The 19,490-nt window shown below is 46.5% G+C and overlaps 1 protein-coding gene across 1 annotated transcript in view; it reads right to left on the bottom strand.

The window, feature by feature from the left end:
- Nucleotides 1–16,821, bottom strand: part of SRRM4 (serine/arginine repetitive matrix 4) — a 153,346-nt gene extending 136,525 nt beyond the window's left edge. Inside the window, exon 1 of the mRNA XM_025474134.3 lies at nucleotides 16,236–16,821. Coding sequence (XP_025329919.1) covers nucleotides 16,236–16,366 — 131 coding nt within the window. The 5' untranslated portion in view covers nucleotides 16,367–16,821. The remainder of the gene's footprint in view (nucleotides 1–16,235) is intronic.
- Nucleotides 16,822–19,490: the final 2,669 nt, after the last annotated feature.

Genomic DNA, 19,490 nt, shown 5'->3' with positions numbered 1-19,490 from the left:
TGAAGATCAAAGAGGAACTTTCTGGCAACTAAGTTATTTTCCTGTTTTCTTTTTTGTAACCAATGTTAAATAAATGTTAATGGTGTGCCATGCCCCGGTTCATCGCTTTATCTATCATCACGTCAAATCCTCTCCCCAAAACTCTTTGAATATTGCACTTCACATAGGCAGTTCAGTCTGATGGTTAAGAACTATATTCGGGGATCCCTGGGTGGCGCAGCGGTTTGGCGCCTGCCTTTGGCCCAGGGCGCGATCCTGGAGACCCGGGATCGAGTCCCACATTGGGCTCCCTGCATGGAGCCCGCTTCTCCCTCTGCCTGTGTCTCTGCCTCTCTCTCTCTCTCTCTCTCTCTCTCTGTGACTATCATGAATAAATAAATAAAATCTTTAAAAAAAAAAAAAGAACTATATTCAAATCCTAGCACCAGAAGTTTCTAGCTGTGTGATCATAAACAATTACTTTCTTTCTTTGGGGGCTCTCTTTGTCTATAAAATGAGAACAATATATACTTGACAGAGTTAATACGTTAAACATGCTAATGCATATGAAGAGTTTAGCATAGTGCCTGGACCATAGTAAATGATCGTTGAACAGTAATTTATTTTTCCTTCCCTCTTCCTCTCGTATGGAGAAAAAAACCCTTTGCAGATAGTCCTCGATGCTCACACTAGAAGTGTGATTCTAGGAATTATAGGCAATTGCAATATATGGGAGAGGATGGCACCAGACCCCCCTTCCTTTCTACCCAGATGCTACTAGGTTATACTTCCCAGTTCTCTTGGCACCTAGATGGGATCCTGTAACTAGCTTTCAGCAATGGAATGTAAATAGATGTATTGGGTCACTTCCAGGTTGAAGCAGTCAAGAGCAAGTTGGGACTTCTTTACCTTGGTTCATTTTCTTCATCTCTCATGCCATATAACCTTGAAGCCATGTCATGGAGGTGGGTCCCTGTATAACTACATGAAGCAAAGTCCTTCTTCAGCCTACATGGGACTAAGATATGAGCAGGACATGACTGGATCATATTAAGCCACTGAGATCCTAGGATTTATCTGTTATAGCTGTCATTCTTGCCTACCCTAACTATATTTTTCTCATTTAATGACCTTGAAACATCCAAGGTGACATCTATTCTGCTTATTCTTTGAGTTCAAGTAGTATCAGCAGCCAGTATATATTATCTCCTCATCAGAGAATATGTTCTTTGGAAAAAGGAGTGCTAGGAATTGATTGCAGTGGTGTGAGGGATTCATAAGAAAGAAGGGGAGTGTGTTGACGGAAGTCCCCATCTCTCCAGTGACACTGCCTCCTAGGTTCCAATGGTCAAACAATCCCACAAATGCAGACAGTGCTAAGCTTTCACTTAGGTTAGGCTCTGGTGAAATGCCTCCATCTCTAGCTGTTTCTTGAGAAAACTCAGAACAAGCATAATTACAGCCCAAGGATAGGGCTGTGCACGGCTAGATGACTTGTAATCACAAAATCTATGTTCCAATGGTAAATACATTTTCTGTGTTCTTTTTGCCTTTACTTTTTCAGAGATGCCTCTTACACCTAGAAACAGTTTAACCCAATGCTGACTAAAGCTGTGGTCTGGCTTTTCCCAAGTGGAAACCACTACCACCAAGGTCTTGAATACGGGACCTGTCACCAGAAATGCAGGGTCCACCAGGGTTAAATAGAATAGAGATTTCATGGCTCCTGGGTCGGAGTCCCTTTCTTTCCAGTGACCAGTTATACAGGGAAGAGAAGAAGATGCTAAGAATAAACATGGCATGACTTCTCAGTTACAGATGACTAGGCTAACTCTGGCCAGTCACTTTGTACTTGTTCATCCCCGTCCTTAAAGAGAACCAGCAAAGGAAGTATTTGCTCACTCTGATAAAATGGTGGGCTCCATGATGGAAGTGGTACATCTTCTTTGATGTGCCAGGTATGTTAGGCTCTCCCAGTTTACCAGCTCCAATGGTCACAGTAACCTTGGAAGAAAGTTTTTTCCCCCATTTTAGAGATGATAAAACGGAGGCTCGGGGAAGAGACATGCAGTGCAGTGCAGGGGTTACTTTGTTGTACTATTCAAAGTATCATCTATGCCATATGTACTGTACAAAGCATGGTACAGAGCAGAGCCGAAGCACCTTTCCAACCCTGGCACCATTTCTGACGTGTCAAAGGATGGGAAGCAGAAAGAATACCTCTTCTACAAAAGCACGAATAGCCATAGAGGATTTGGAAAACATAAAACTATATAAATGCAAGTTTAACTAATAAGTGAGTGAGTTGATCCAGAGGCAGGCAGTAGAGCATGGAGATAAGTGCACAGGCTCTGGAATCATATGGGACGGGGTCTGACGAACTTAGGACCCCTCTGAACCACAAGTCTCTTCATCTGCAAAACAGAGACATGAAGAGTCCCCATCTCATAGGCCATCATGAAGCTTTAGTGAGTTAGCACATATGAAATGCTTAGCCTAACGTCTGACTTAGATTGTTACAGTTGTTACTGCAATTATTACAAATAACTCGATTAGACTTAGTTTTCTTATCTGTGAAACAGAAATCATTCTACCCATCTCACGACGCTTTCATAATGGGAAGCATGCCAACTCTGCAGATAAGATAAGTCAACCCCAAATTTAACAGAGGCTGGACAAAGCTGAGAAAAGGTGTGGCAGGAGAAGACTGGGCTCCATGAGGACACCCCTTCCCACTGCCTTCCCCCTCCTGCAGGGCATTCAGGTGCTCCAGGCAAGATGAAGCTGGCATTGTCCTGACTCTGAGTAAGCCCCAGCAGCAGATCCGGATCCTGCAGCCTCCCAGTCTCCTGCTGGTGAACACAAAGCCAGAAATAACTCCCTTGGTGCAGGACACCCGTGTCCTCCTCCTCGTCCTGCTTCAGCTCCCTGACTTGCCTGGGGACATCATGAAATGTGTCTGCTTAGCTTGGCATCTTGAAAATCAGCAGTGGGCAGGGAAGCCTGTCTTCCCTGTCATTATATGTACGGCCAAATCTCTTTCCTCTCCGAACTACCCCTCTTAGGGTGTCTAGCACAGGCACTGTTCATAGTTCCAGGTAAATATGCACTAGGTGTCAGCTGTGACCTGGGCCCCATGCTAGATGCTGAGTGTATGGAGATAAACAAGACAAAGCCCTCTGGTCAAATATATACATTTACACGCTAATTAACACATTCTGGGATTGCCCATCTATTGATATTCTATTCATCAACCTAATGGTTTATGTATTTACCAGTAGTTATCAGAGCTGGTTAGCCACTGACTAGCTTTTTGAACCTTGGGAAACTGACCTGACCTTTCTGAGGTTCTCTTTTCTCATTTGTAAAATGGGGGTGAGGCAGAGTCCTGCGATCAACAGTAATTGAAACAATGAATGCAAAAAGCACTGCACCAACAGCATAGCAAGTGTTCAATGGTTGGTGCCTGTTTTGCTCCTTCCAAGAGCTGTAGCATTCCCATCCTGGGAAAGATAAATACATAGCAGGCATATTGCCACCTCCCTCTCCTGCACCAATGACAGACACCACTAATCGATGGAAACACTCTTTGCTACTGATCTCAGATACATCCCCAGAAGCCATCTCAACACAGTGCTTCAGGCAGCTATTTCCAATTAGTTGAAGCTGTTGACATTTCCTATGGAACCTTTTCCACCATCCTGTCCTTACCGACTCAGGTGTATAGGTCTATAGTTTGGAGGAATATCTTTTTCCTCTAAGAAATGTCTCTTTCCTCTCTGGAACTTTATTCTGGGTTCAGTTGAGTATAACCTCCTTAGAGACTGAAGAGCATGAGCACAGGTCATATGTGTGCAAGGGTTGCTCACTAAATGTAGGTACACATTGATGTGCCTGCAGTTAGCCAGTTGAGTTCCCATTCTGCTCACTTGCTGCATGATCTTGGGGAAATTACTCTTCGTCTCCGGACAATCTTGATGTATGCATTTTTTTTTTCTCTCACAGGTAGTGTGTTAGTAGGACATGTTGGTTAAGATCCTGACTATGGGAGGCTTATAATCTGGTGTTTGAATCCTGGATCTACTTTCTGGCTATGTTACCTTGGAGAAGTCACATTATCCTCCTGAACTTTAGCTTTCTTACTTATTAATTGGAGATACTAATAGTACCATCTCAAAAACTTATGGGGTTTAAGGAGATGTGAAGTGGGGTAATAGTTTGAGATATTGACCCATGTGGTTTTTTTCCCTCCCTGGATATTCCCCTTGTGTTTTTTGTTTTGTTTTGTTTTTGTTTTTGTTTTTACCATTTAAGCAGATCATGGGTTCTACCCTCATCACCTCAGGGGAGGCATGTGTCAGGGCTAAAAACAGGAAGAATATGAGTGTTTTCAGCTTTTGCATTTTGGAAAAGTCAAAGCCTGCAGGGGAAGGGGATTTATGGGTTTAGGAGAGAGTCTTGAAGAAACACAAAGGAAGAAAGATTTCTCCAGAGTAGAAAGAGATTGCCCCCAGGCTAGGGATAGAGAGACAGTGTGTGTGTGGGGGGGGTATCCACAAGACCAGAAAGATGCAGGAAGGTTGGATGTCTCCATGGTAACACGCGTGAACTGACGGCCAATGGTCTGAGCTCTGCCAAGCTGGGCAAATGTGGACAAGTAAAATAACCTCTCTGGAAGGCTGTTTTTAATCACTCTCCAAGTTAGGGCAAAAAAGTATAAAATTGGTGCTTAACAAATAACTATTATTCTACTCTTCCTCAACACCAGTGATTCAGCTTGTGGTCCTCTGCATTGCCATCTCTGAGTTTAGCTCTGGTCAAGAAAACATATGGTTAACTACCAATATCTCTTGTCTCTTTGTCTTGAAGGGTTATCCCTCTTCATGGATGGTTCGATAATCCTCTTGCTGGGAAGAGCACTTCTAGCATGAAAGGCACTTCCCGCTGGCTGATTCTCCTTCTGAGTGATTGCCCAGTGTGGGAGGAGACCATCAATACCCCAGGGCAAGCCCTCACTGAGCCCAGAGCCCCATGAGGTGAGGTTGGCCTCACTGCTGCGCAGTCCCTCCCCCCTCTACCTGAGCCCAGTCTTGGAGTAAGCCTAGTGTGGAGTCATCATCTAGAAATTTAAAAGTAGGAGAATAGCTAGGCCTCACCAGTGACATTTTGTGCTGCGTATCTTGCCTCTGGGGAAGAAAGTGTTGGGTAAGAGAGAAGTCTGGAGCAGCATACCTGGGCTGTCATCCTAACTCTGAGTTGCTTAAATCCTCTGAGCCTTACTTCTACCACCTACAAAATGGGGACAATGGATATGTATCTCCTACATAGGGTTGGGGTGAGGATATAGTGAATAATATCTACAAACTGCCTAGCATAGAGCTTGATTTATAAATAGGCAGAGAGATCTAAAACTGCAAGGCATCACAACTAACTTGTATGACCTTGGGCAAGTCGCTTGTTCAGACTCTGATTCATTTTTTGATGATATTAACTCCTGCCCTGCCTGCTAATTGCTGGTTATTTATAGACATGTCTCCCCTGCTAAAATGTAAACAACTTGACAGTAAGAGAAAATTGCATTCATTATTATGCTTTGCCTATAGTAGAAGTTCTGTGCTAAATGAAGGTATGAATGAACGATCAAAAAGGAAATATAAAATCCCTTTGCACAGATTCAAAAAGGGGTCCTGGCAATTGTGGTTCTTTGTTTCTGATAGGAATGAATTTAGATCCATGTTAGCACAAGTTCTTGAGGTCAGAGAAGTTTTCCCACTGTGGGATGGTGTCAAGAGACCCGGGGTTTATTCTGTATCTTTATAAGACCTTGAGCCTCGGTTTCTTCATCTGCCAGATGGACACAAAACTGCCACTTGCAGTTGTGAGGACCAAATGAGAATAAACAAGGATGACGATGTAACATTATTTCATGCTGTGACTTCAGGCAAGTCATTTCACATCTGAGACTCACTCATCCTGTTTGATAAATGGGGATACATTAGTTATCCTGCCTTCTACCCCCAAAGAACTCTGAGTAGTGTGGTATTTGAAGACTAGGTGTCAAGTGGGCCCACATTTCAGCTATCACTCTGGCATTAGCCTCCTGATACTGCATGGAGTGTCCTTTGCTTTTTCTGTGCCTTAGTGTCTCCCCACTATAAAATGAAAGGCTGAATATGAGTTCTTCAAAGGTCCCCTCTCGCCCTCCCATCCTGACTGCAGGCCAAACGTCCCAGTGAGGTGATGCTGGTTTGTAAGGAGCTGACCAATGGAAGGTGCTCTTACAATGATGGGTTCCTGCGGGAGACAACTATCCACATGATTAACAACGGCCCTGAGCCCATCCTTGCACCACTGCCCAGATACCTACCCTTATGGAAGTGGGCTGAGCCCCAGAATCACCTGCCACCTGGCTGTGGGAGGGAGGCTGGCTAAACAAAAGCCTCCTTATCAGCTGGAAGCTCTGAAACATGATCCCAGAAACAGCCAGAGCTGCTCACCTGTTCTGCTAGGCACAGGCTGGGTACAGATGGACATCTCATCAGGATCCCCAGACCAGGCTTCAGGCAGCATATGCCACAGGAGGTCTCTATGGGGCAGGATGCCATATCTTACTGCAGGGGGTAGGGTGGCCAGAGAGAGCCACGTCTGGTCACCTGATCACAGCAGGGAAGTTCAAACACAAACATGACATTGGGCAAACACCACTTCACTGAACCCAGAGCTGACCCAGGCTGACTCAGTCTATGAATTTGGGCAAATCCCTCCTCCTTTGTAAGTCTCAGTCTCCCCCTCTGCAAAATGGGGATCTGAATTACAGCAGTGCATCCTAAAGATCTTTCAATCTTATGTCTCTCTAAGTAAGAAATTTTGAAAATGAAACCCACATATATGTGTATTTATTTGTGAATTACACATACACACTGTGGTTCCAATATATTATGCATAGTATAAAACATATCCCTCAGACCTCTACATGTACAATGAAATTGGATGATCTCGAAAACCCCTTGAGCTCTAAGATTCTAATGCTGTACCTCCATAAGTCTCCTAGTTTCCTCATCAGTACTATGCTCGTATTACTACATACCCTCATTATTTATTCATTCAACAAACATGTAAAGATCCTCAACCATGGACCACTGTCCCAGGTGTTGAGATAGAATAAGGAACAAGACAGACATGGTTCCCCACCCTACCCCTGCCAGCAGTTCAAATGTTTCTCTTGCAAATCAAAGGAATTAACATTGCTGTCTTTTAATATTGGCATTTCCATATGCTTTAGACTATTAGGTGTGCAAGTGACTTGACGGGGGAAAGTGTTACAATTCATGCATCCAGCCAACACTTGTTTGGCCCCCTGCTGTGTATCAGGTGAAAGAGATTCACCAGTGAGCACACAGACATAGTCTCCATCCCCATGATGCTTTCAGTCTCTTAGAGGTACACTTTAATAATGATCTCACAAATCAATATAAAATCACAAGCATGTTGAGAACCAAGAGAGGTACTGCCATAAGAAAGTCTGTAATTCAAGGTATGATGTAGTCTAGAGCACTGTGGAAGGAATCCCTAATGAAATGACATTTGAGCTGAGATCTGAAAGTGCAGTAGGTATAAATTAGGCACCAGGAGAGAGGGAGAGCCTTCCTGGCATCATGTGCAAAGGTCCGGTGGCAGAAAGGGAATGGAAAATTTGAGTGACTGAAAGGACAGGGGTGTGGCCAAACAGAGGGAGGGAGAGGGGGGCAACACTTCAGAAACAATATTGGGGGGTAGGCAGACAGATGCTGAACTAGAGAGTCTTTAGGCCTTAGGAGCGGGGGTAGCTCTGTATTCTACAAACCAAAGGACAGTGATGGAGGGTTTTAGATGAGTGGAGGGTGTGTGTATGGTCTGACTTGCCTTTCAAAAAGGTTCTTCTGGTTTGATGGGGAGAATGGGTAAGGAGGGTCAGGACAGAGAAAGACAACATTACAGAGAATGGTGTGAGTTGGGATTATAACAATAGCTATTGCCTAAGTGGGTTGGGCATAAAATAAGATGAGTAAAATGAAACAAATACACCCACAAACTTAAAAGCTAAACCATAGTGACAAGAGGTAGAGAAGAATGTAGTTGCAATCACGCAGACCCGAGTTTAGATCCTAGCTTCACCTCTTACAAACTGGGTGACCTTGGACATGACGCACCCCACCACCTCCCTGGTCTCAGCTGTTCCTCCTCTGCAAAGTGGACTAGACTATACACACATCAGTTGAGAGCTCTGGGTTCTTATCCCAACTCTGACTCTTACCAGCCAGCGGTCCTTGAGCAGGTTACTTCTGCTCTCTGAGCCTCGGTTTCTCACCTATAAAACAACCTTTAAAATACTTCTCTCCCAGAGTTACTGTGAAGATGGAATCAGGCAACAGATAAAACATGATTGCTTATTAGCACAGGGCTGGGCATATAATGACATAAGGAGCTTGGCATCCACTTTCTACTGTGAGCGAGTGTGCACACACACCATGAATCCACACTCTTCAGGCCCAGATGGCACCTCTCACCTCAGAGGAGTGGTGACTTGTCTTGTAAAATTCCAGCTCACTTGCATAAGCTTAACTTTTAATGAAGCCAGAGAACAGTGATCCACTGGTGTTTCTGCTCAGCGAAGCTGTCAGCGGGAGGTAAGCCCAGGGAATCCGGCAACGAGGGGATTCTCCCGATGTGAGAAGCATTTGCGTCCAGAGGATCTTAATATTTGTTTTGAACAGACACATGTAGACGTGAATTACTTAATGACTGTTTTAGGGTTCGGCATTGTTCTGTATTTGGTTTGGCTTTGTCTCTATGACATCTTAATTCGTGTTTTATTTCACGGAGCTGCGCACACAGGCTGTGGCATATGGGAACTCCCTCAGCAAAATCTCAAATGAAGATGGGGGGAAGGGGGGGTAGGGAGAGAGAGAGGGACACCAAGAGTAAGCAGACTGTAGCTTCAAAGGTGTGCAGTGAAGGGGGGCGGCTGGGTGAGAGGGATAGTCTAGATTTGCACGCATGGATATGAGATAGACCAAACCCGCACCGTCATGGGAACAAGATTTTCCACTGCTATTTGGAAGTCTAAACAGTGTGTTTTTCAATTTCCTAATCTGATTGATCACAATCAGAGAGATTGTAAATTTCATGCTTGTCCATAACACATGCAGGGACCAAGCTAAGCTTCTAACACTGCTATTCGAAGTCATCCTGGCTGTATTTGAGTCAGACAGAAGAGCCAAATAGAAGCAGATCAGACACAGGACCCTGACTGAGAGGGAAGGAGCCCCCCTGTGATCCCCCTTCCTGCTCCCAGCCTAGGAGTCAAGGACCTGGGAAGTCCTTAACAGGCTTAGGATGTTAATTGCTTGAAATGTTTCCTGCCTACATCTAGGGAATCACCCCTGTTAGTCTTCCCCTCACTCACTCTGCTCCAACCATACTGACTTCCCTGCCATCTTTTAATCTTTTAATACACCAAAGGCCCTGAGGTGGCTTCCACCTCAGGGCCTTTGCACTTGCTATTCGCTCTGTCTCAAAAACCTTTCCCCCTTGGTGATCCTCATGGCTTTTTCCCTCCTTACATCCAGGTCCCTGACCACTCCATCCAACAAAGAAGCCCCCATCCTCATCCTTTATCACGTTCCCCCTGCTTTATTCTTCTTTATAACACTTACTATAACCTGACTGTATATGATGTCTTCATTTATCACCTTTCTCCCTCACGAGAGCAGGGGCTTAGTGTCATTCACTGCTATATCAAGTAGGAGCTCAATAAAATTGTTCAATGAATGAAAGCATAATTTTATTTTTTAGCCACATGTGGCTCCTTCCTTTTTGTGATTCATTCCCAGTAGTTTATTTTCTGTTTGACCTGTGGGCTCACTCTAATCCCCCAATTGGTGGCTGCTCAAGGAATGCAAACTGGATTTTGTTCTAGCCAGAGCTGGACCATGAAGGACGAGAAACCTAATGGTCCACACCAGAGTCTGCATCCTTGAGCCAATGACAGAGGAGTTGGAAATTTTATACAAGAAAGGCAGTTCCTTTCCACAATCGCCCTTTATTAGCACTCACTCTGACTCCCCAATAGGTGACCGCCCCTCCTGAAAGTTTAAATTGCTTTTTCTTCTGGAGAGAAAAAAAAAGTGTCTTTTGAGACTCTACTAGCAACAAAGGCCTTATTCATTCTGCTCATTCCTTGCATTTGTAGGTAAAATTGATGAAATAAATGAATCATTCCCATTTCACAGATCAGACCACTAAGGAGAACTATGTGACTATAAGCAAGGGACTCCAAGCCTCATGGAGGGTGCCTCCCTCCTCTGGTTTTCCACATCCCCTTTTCCCTATTCCCACCCACATTATAGTACTTAAGACAGTCTGCCTCATGTTGTTGGTACTGGTGTCTGTGCCCACCTTTGCCACTAAATTCTGCAGCCCTCCCAGGGAGAGACTGCATTTCATTCACCCTTTTCTCCTTGATGGGCCTGGCATGTAGTAATAATAAAAACTATAATTTTTTATTAATAGTAAGAGCTAACATTGATGGAGCCCTTGCTCTGTGCCAAACAGCACTTTCTATAAATTAGCCCATTCAGTATTCTCAACAGCTCTTGGAGGGGGCTGCTACTATCAGCCCCATTTTATGGATGAAGAAACCAAGATGGAGAAGGTCAAGTTCTTGCCAAAAGTCACACCACATCTGCAAATGGTGAAGTGTCTGGAAATAGTAAAAGGAAACATGTATTTTGATTAGTGTGCCTTCAGGGTCCGTCAGATTTTTTTCAACAGATCTCCACATCTCGGTGGCTCTTTAGGGAATGCCAAAACCACGCTTAGAAATGAATACAGAGCACTGGAGTGGTCAAGTGGGGAGGCCAAGGAACCCCAACCATCACCACCAAGCAACCCGTCCAGTCCCGGTGCCGAGGGGCGTGGCACTCTCTCCAGGGATCTCATCAGGTCGTGGTAACAGGAGCACTGTTTATGGACATCTCCCTCTGTGCCAGGCACTGTGCCATGTTCTTTCTATGAACGATCTGGTCCACTCCTCACTGCAATCCTGTGACATCAGTGTCTCACAGGTAGGCAAACTGAGGCATGGAGAGGCAAAGGGATTAGCAGAGTCCAGAGGCAAGAAGTAGCACAGCAGGATTTCACCTGACCTGAGCCGATCTGACTTCAGAGCCTAGGTTCTTCGCCATTCCACTCTCTCCCCCTCAAAAGTGTGCCCTCACACCTCAGAGAAATCTTAGTAACAAGCAATTAAACAACTCTGATTTTGCTAAGCCCCTGCAAGCACTTCTACCTCACAGGAAGGTAAAGCCAGCCAATCGGGAAGAAAGGATATTTTTAAAAATTTATTGTGCCCCTGCAGCATGCCTGAGGTGCTCACAAGAGCAGGAGGCGGGTGACCCAGGCTTCCTTCTGCATCACAGGAGTTAGGCTTTTAGGGGTGTTCCCCAGCCCCCGGCATTTTTTTTTTCAGGAGTGGGGGTAGAGTTCATAGAGGCTCGCACAGGCCTGGAAAGCACTTCCAGGTGGCATTTGGTCCAACCTCCTGTATCCATACCAGCTGACGTGTCTACTCGCCCAGCCAGACGGACATCTATACCCAGACAGCTTCATTCTGACACGGGTGCGACTTAAATCTCTCTGCAGAGTGTGTGTCTCTTAGGCTGTGTTGAGCAGAATCCCCAGCCTGTCAGGAATGGAGGTGGGGCTGGGAGAGAGCGAATCTGATACTGGATTTGGACCGCGTGTACTCATTCAATTAATGCATCCAACTTTCATTCAGTGTCTGCTGCAGCCCGAGAGTCTCTAAGACAGCACGGTTGCCAAGTGAAAACAGCCGTGTCAGAAATAATGCCCCCCACTGACCCCTGTACACCATTCAGCAAATTTCACCTTTCAGAAGGAGAAAGGTTTGCCCCTAACAATAACTCTCTCTTTCCTGCGGGGGGAAAAAAAACAAAAAACAAAAACAAAAACCAAAAACGATCATTCATCGCCAGGGCAAGCATTCTCCATGACCCCTCCGTACCTTGGTTTTTAACCACAGGCTGTCAAGAAATCACCTCCCAGCTGCCCCTCACTCTGCTCCCGAGGACAGAGTCAGCACAAATGTGCTAACTGATCCCTTGGCACAAAGCGGAGTCTGGAATTAAATGATTCAAAGGCATTTTTCCTGCCTTACAATTTGGCCATCTTTCCCTTTATGCAGTAAAATCTCCCAATAGTTTGGAATTTATGATCCTTTGGACAGACCTGGGGCCGAAGTCTGCTTCTGGACTATTCTGCATAGAAAGGATTTTCGAAGAAAATTAATAGCTTGCCAAAAGAATTGTAAAGGCAATTGCTTATTCTATTTAAGAGGGCTGCCTTTCTAGACCTTTACAAACACTCCTGCATCCACAAACAATTGATATGCTAATTTCAAATGGCTTTTACATGTTCATTAGGTCTTTAGCTACTACTATTCGGTGATATGATTATTATACTTAGGTCTAGCCTCAGACACTTAAGTTTTCCACTTTGAGCATAAACTTTTTGGGTACAAACTTTCTGGAGCAAACAAAAGATAAAATTAATTAATGTCAGGAAAAATGACTGTATATCTTTGATGGGGACAAAAGAAGGATCTCTTACTCTCCAACTACCTATCTTCCGGATTCATGCTGACTGTCTTCCAGCCCATATAGGGCGAGGCTTCAGTATGGCCACCCTACACCCTCGTTTGCCTGAGATGGGTTCCCGTTAGATCTTCCAACCTGGAATAACTAATCACAGCAATCCTGTCACTCTTGATAGGAATAATAAATTATATAGTCACTCTAGATTTGATGGAACTAGGGATTCAAAGTAATTTTCAAGGAGTTTGAGCCTTCTTTGGACTGGCAGTACCTGGTCATCTCTACACAAATGAAACGAATACTCCACGAGGCTGTTATATCAATACATTCTGAATCTAGGTAATTCTTCACCAGCTCTACACCTCCTCACTAAAAAAGTCACATCAGAAAGCAGCTAACCTTCCCTCAGGGAAGAAAATTATGGGACCACTCCCACCCCACCTCCTGTGTATTAATTCCATCTCAATGCATTGCCTGTCAGGAGCTGAAATCCCACAATGTTTACTGCCAGCATCATTTGGGAGAGCAATGGGTAGGCACAAAGAACACAATACTGGAAGGAAATGTGGATTTCCTTTGGCCATTATAAACTGAGCTGTTTGTTTTAGAAGCAATGTCTATTAAGCAATCACTATGCGCCACACAATGTAGGAGGTGTTTTACCTGACTCAGTCCTCATAATTCAATGCCTGAGATGGCTACGATTATTATTTCTATTTCAAGATGACAAAACAGGTTCAGCAAGGTAAAGCTTCTTGTCTAGGACACTCAGCTAAATGGTAGAACTGGAGCAGGAATCCAGCTTTGTCTGAAACTCAAGTCTGAGCTCTTAACCACTATGATATACTGCCTCCCACTCTGCTATACTGTTCTGACATTTGAGTCAGACATCTGCTTGCAATTTGATACACATAAAGCTATTGCCTCATCAAGTATGCCTCATGGAGGGGGAGAGGAAGGCGGGGGGGGTACTATGGGAGGTTTTCCTTGGAGTGTGATTGTATGATATATGCATAGTGCTAAGAAATCAACCAATTGAATGGAAGCTTCTATCCTGGTACTAAATTATCTTCAGAGATAGACTTAAAATATCCTGGGGAAGTTCATTCAGATGAGGGGTAGCCCTCGTCTATAAACACATATTAAATGTGTAACCAAGGGAACTGGTTGGTGTTTCATCCAACCCCTCCCCCATCTTCCTACAGATCTGCTGCCTGTATGCTGGTCTTGACTCATGGAACTAAATGACATTTCTGATGAGATCAGGTCCCTAGACTGCCTCCAGAGGAAGCCACTGGGGCTTAGCTGATGTTATACCAGTGTCTCTGTCTCTTTCCTTCCTGAGAACTCAGCTTTGGAAACATGGTGGTACTTTCACTGTTAAGTAAACATACAACATTAGAAGGGAGGTGGAAACTGACCTCACTGGATGTGGCTTGGATGAGGATGGGGATGATTTGGGTTTTATAGACAGTCTGTTGAAAGACGACTCAAACCCACCCTTCCCTAAAGACTTGAATACAAATGTTCCCCACTCACTTCCCACCCAAACTATAAAACTGGAATCTATCCTATCCAGCTATAAAACTGGAATCTATCCTACAGAGAGGCTACACCTGTTACAGAAGTACTGAAGAGGGTCCTTCCCATATGACATAAATTAGGAGCTTATGACTCAGACTTTCACCCCAGGAGTGGTTTCCAAGAGAAAGGAGACCCAGGACGTTAAAAGACACCTAGAGGGAAATGACAACAGGGGGAGGAGGGCTGGCTATTGTTAAGAGTCTCAGATGCATTATGTTGAGATTTGTACAGTGCTACAGAAAGCATGAGGGTTAGGTGACTTTGGGCAATTCATATGATTGAGAATATGACTAAGAAAAGGGCATGACAGTAACAGACAGGCAAGCGGTGAAGGTACCAAGTCAGGTGGACTTAGGCATTTTCTGTATTAAAATATCATCAGGAATCCGCTCTTCTCTTCCTGTAGCCCTGAAATATATGGCAGACTCTGGACCAAATGTCACACTAGTAGTTTTCAATGAAATTGTCTTTAGTTTCTTCTACAAGGGCATATTCTTTGGCCAACCCAGCACCTGATTTGCCAACAGGAGGTGCACTCCAAAGGTGGAATGGATGGCTGAAACCCAGGAAGATAAAACTGCTGACGTCAAAACTCTCTACAAAGAACCTTTTTCCAAGCAGACAGACATCAGTTTCGGACGGCATTTGGTGTTCTGATTCCCCTTCTCCAGACTGTGTCACAAGATGTCCCCTCCCTCCCATCTGCAAATACTGGTGGCTGCTGCTGCTTGCAGCCTACCACATCTTGCTTCTAGTCCACACATTCCCAACATGGGGAACCCATTTTTCTAAAGACTTGTGTGAGCGAGGTTCCTATCAGACTATGAAAAGTTGTCCAGCCTGAGTTTGATTCTTTAGATAGGATTCCCCATCACCCACCCCATACCCACTGGAAAGTTCAGAACCAGTTGTGCCAGAAAAGGCTTTCTGGTCTGAAGCACTTTCACAGACATGTTTTCAATCCACTCTCTGATGTAGCCAGCCAGGATTAATAAATCCTCCAAGTGGTCTCCTCTAGTCCACTTCTTTCTTTTTCTCCCACTGAACCACTCATCCAACACCAGCAAAAGATGAGTTTTCATATTGCCTTGATTTTCCCTGAAAGAGGGCAGAGCCGCCTTCCTTTCATTTCAAACTCCTCTAAATTGAATGCTTTATGAAAAGAATTGGGTTTTCTCGGTCTTGGAATGTTCTCCCCAACCTCCTCTCCATTTTACCCCACATCCTCTTCTCTCCTTCTTTCTGCCTTTCTTTCTTTTCTTCCCTTAGTCCTCCCCATCACACTATTTTCACCATCTACAGGTCTGTTCTCCTTGAGTTCAAAGCAATCAGATCCTATTTGAAAGCCCAAATAAAACTCTTCCAAGATCATCTTCACGATCTTGGAAGGCTCCTCCCTGACTCTTGAGCTCAGAGTACTGGTTTTGGATGCTGGAGAGGAGAGAATTCAGCAGCAGTGGCAGCCAGAAAGGCGTGGAGGAGGGTGCTGTTTAGGGTGTATTTGAAGGAACAGCATATGGGGCTTTTGTCAAAATGTTCAGAGCTCGCTAGTTTTTGAGCTGAGTATAGAAATGTGCCGTTACCTCTGAACGCTGCTTGAGCTGGTTCAACCCTCATCTTCTCTTCTTGTACAACAGCCCCAACCACCCCAAATCCACCATTCCTTTGGCACCCCCCCTCCCCGTCCTCTGAGCTCTGATACCAAGAAAAGTTTCTTAGTTAAGTCCTAGCTCACCTACACCGCCCACCCTAAAGAAAGCAAAATCTCTCAAATAGCAGCTGCCAGGTCAGCAGGCCATTGAGTGCTGCTCCCCCTAAAGAATCCCTGTCCCTTCTCACCAGCTTCCACCTCGCACAGGCAATTAGTTCCCATGTTCCAGCGGGAGACACCGAGTAGTGACGGGAAAAGACAAGCGCCCTGGCCCAGCTGCCTGCATTCACCCCTCAGGGCTCTGGGGCACACAGGCCAGGAAAGAAGGACCATCAGGCTCTCTCCCCTGTGAAGAAGGAGGTCATTACCTTGGCAGCGGCTTGCGGGCCGTGATACTGGCGACAATGATGCTCTCGGGACGCGGGGTGGCCACAGCTTTAAAGGTTCCTCGCCAGAACTTCTCGAAAAGCTGCTTCTCGCCTTGCTGAACGCTCGCCATAGCCAACCCAAGGGGGCCGGGGCTCCCGGGCGCTGTCCGAAGTGCTGAAACGTGGATTCCAATGGGGGCACACCCGGCTGCGGGCTCGGTCCGCGTGAAACCCAGAGGGGTGGGGTGGAAGAGATCGGGGTTCAGGGCGGGGGATGGGGCGCCTCAGCCCGGGCAGGCAGGGGAGACAAGAGGTTGCTCTACCGTCTTTCTTCGCCTTCCGTGTTGCCTCTGGGCTGAGCTCTGAGCTTGCTGAGCCTCCGCGCCCCAGGAAGGGAGGGAGGGCTGGCTTCCTCGGCAGCGCCAGGAGAGAGGAGGCGACGGGGTCGTCTGTGTGTGCGTGCGCGTGTGAGCTCAGGCGCGCCCGGGTTTTGTCTCTCGCACAATGTGACGTTGGAAGAGGAGGCTGGTCGCGCGAGCTGCACTTTCCTCCCCCCGCTCCGTCTCTCCTCCTCCCCACCAACTCCCTCCTCCTCCGGCACAGCCTCCTGCCGCCATCTGCATAACAAAAGCCCGCAGGTCTTGGGAGGAGAAAGGGCGGGGCGAGTGCCTGTCACCAGGGCCCCGCGGCGACGGAGTTGCAGCGCTGACCCCTCCGAGGAGCAATCCCGGCACCCCGAACTGAACCGGGCAGGAGATCCTGCTTCCCACACTGTTCTCCTTCCCAGCCATGGCAGGCCTTCCCCCTGCCCCCATCGCTTCTGGCGTGCCCCCTGGGCCCCGCCACCTCCCTTCTCAGCCCGTTTGCAAGTCTTGTAGCGGATCTTCTGGGGGGTTGGGGGGAGAGTAAAAAAATACTTAACCTACCCGCCCAAGTCAATCTGACCCCCTCACTTCTGGGAGGGACCGCCTAGGCCAGCAAAGGGGGTCCCTTGCATTTCTCTTTGCGCCTGGGCGCCGCGAGATCCCCACCACCCAGAAAGTGCCATTTGATGGACAATCCATCACCAATTCGGCTTTTCGCCATCTGCCAAGCCAGGTCCCCGCCCGCGGAGGGGCGCAGCATTACATCTGTGCATGCGGCGCTCTAAGGAAGATTTCTTTTGTGCCTCACAGTCAGCCAGCCTGATGTCCCCGCTGCCAAACTCGTCCAAAGGAAAAGAGTGCTCCCACCCCACCCCACCCCACCCCAGCCCATCCCATCCACTCCTGGGGAATTCAGGCGCAACCACTGAAAAGTGGTTAAGAAATTAACAGCTTGTCTCAGGAGTGGAGTCCCTTTCAGAAAAGTAAAGTGCTTAGGGAGAGGGATTTTGGGGGGAGCCGGGGGGGGGGTGTTAGGATTCCAGGAGGAATAAGTTACTTTTAGATCTCTTCCCAACTTCTTCCCTCTCCCCCCCACCCCCACTTGAACCCTAATCCCAGAAAGTGAGAGTTCAGAATCACAAATAAATCCTTAGAGGCAGAGGGTCTGGGGAGAATTTCTCTAGTTTCACCCCCAGGGTTTTCATTAAGAAAAAGAGACAGTAGCAGGACCCCACCCAGCATCTCTCCCTCAGGGCCCTTGCATCTCCAGTTACTACTCCCACTCCCCAGATTGTAAATTCCTGGAAGGAGGCCTTGCCAACTCTTAAAGGCCTCCAAGCACCAGGTCTGGGCTACAGCCAGAATAAACCCTTGCTTCTTGCTGATGCTGATAGGGACAGGGACCAAGAGACTTAGGCACCAATATGAACTTCAGAAATTCTTGCAAAAGGAAGGTGTGTGTCGGTGGGGGGATGGGAGAGAAAGGGGGAGAAGTAAGGCAAAGAAATAAGATGGGGGGGGGGCAGAAAGAACCCTGGAGATACAGAGTATGGATCCAGAAACGTTCGTAGCTTTGGATACGCATTTGGGTATTTGTGCGCCCGCTCTGGAGGGTGACTGAAAGCACTGCTCGCTCTGCAGCGACCCCTTCTGGTTGACAACTAGAGATGCATTTGCCGGCTTCTGGAAGTGGGCTGCAGCAGCCGGGAGGTGGGGTTGGGGCTGGGAGCTCAGAGGAGGAGGGAAGTGGAGGGGAGGTTCTACGTGTCTCCTGCCCACCCTCCAGCCCAAATTCCTCTGCTCTCACTCTCAGGTCCAAATGCCCACCCTGAAGTTGACCGAAATTTTAAATGCCATTGAAAGCTGGCCCCTTAAGTAGCCTGGGATATTTAAAAGCATCTTTAGTCATGACATTTAGGGTCTGAACTGAGTCACTTGCAGGGGAGATGTAGCTGGAATCCTACCCCCACAAGAGCAATCAACATTTCTCAGCCTGTTCCTGTTCTAAGTTCCCAGAGTGTTGATAAAGTTCCATTTGCATCACATTGCCTCTTTTGACCTGGGAACTGTAGCAAGAGGTGTGTGTGGGGGGGGGGCGGGGGGGCGGTAGTTGCTCTTATTCCCTTTTAAAGGTGAGGAAGGTGATGTGTGGGATGGTCAAGTGACTTACCCAAGGTGGTGCTGTAGGGATCAAAGGATGTCTGCGAAGAAAACTAGTTTCTGTTTTTGCTGGGGGTGGAGGGCTGTCCTTGGGACACCAGGCAATCCTGAGTAGAACTGGGTAAAAAAGATCAGACAGCAAAAAACTATGTATAGAGTCATGGTGGTGAGGCTTCTTCTTTTTTTTTTTTTTTTTTTTTTTAATTTTTTATGATAGTCACAGAGAGAGAGAGAGAAAGGCAGAAACATAGGCAGAGGGAGAAGCAGGCTCCATGCACCGGGAGCCCGACGTGGGATTCGATCCCGGGTCTCCAGGATCGCGCCCTGAGCCAAAGGCAGGCGCTAAACTGCTGCGCCACCCAGGGATCCCTGGTGAGGCTTCTAAATGGGAAGTCTTGGGTGATAAATTCCAGGAATCAAAGTCAGACTACTTGGGTTCAAATCCCGGCACTGCCACTTTTCAGCTGGATGGCCTTAGGCTAGTTACAAATCTCTGCCTCAGTTTCCCCATCTGCAAAATGACGATATTAATGAACATTTCATGGTAGTTGTGAAGATTAGATGAAATATTTCCTGTAAAGAATTTAGCTTGGTGTCTGATTTATAGCAAATGCCCATTAAATGCTAGGTGTTGTTGCTGCTGCCGTTGGAATCATCCCCTACTGGCATTGTAAGTCCTCATTTGGTTCAATGAGCATTCATCAATGCCTAAACTTAGTTAGATACAATC

This window comes from Canis lupus, chromosome 26, assembly GCF_003254725.2.
Source record: "Canis lupus dingo isolate Sandy chromosome 26, ASM325472v2, whole genome shotgun sequence".
NCBI lineage: Eukaryota > Metazoa > Chordata > Mammalia > Carnivora > Canidae > Canis > Canis lupus.
Note: the sequence above shows the minus strand (reverse complement) of the source record. Positions and strands in the feature narration are given on the sequence as shown.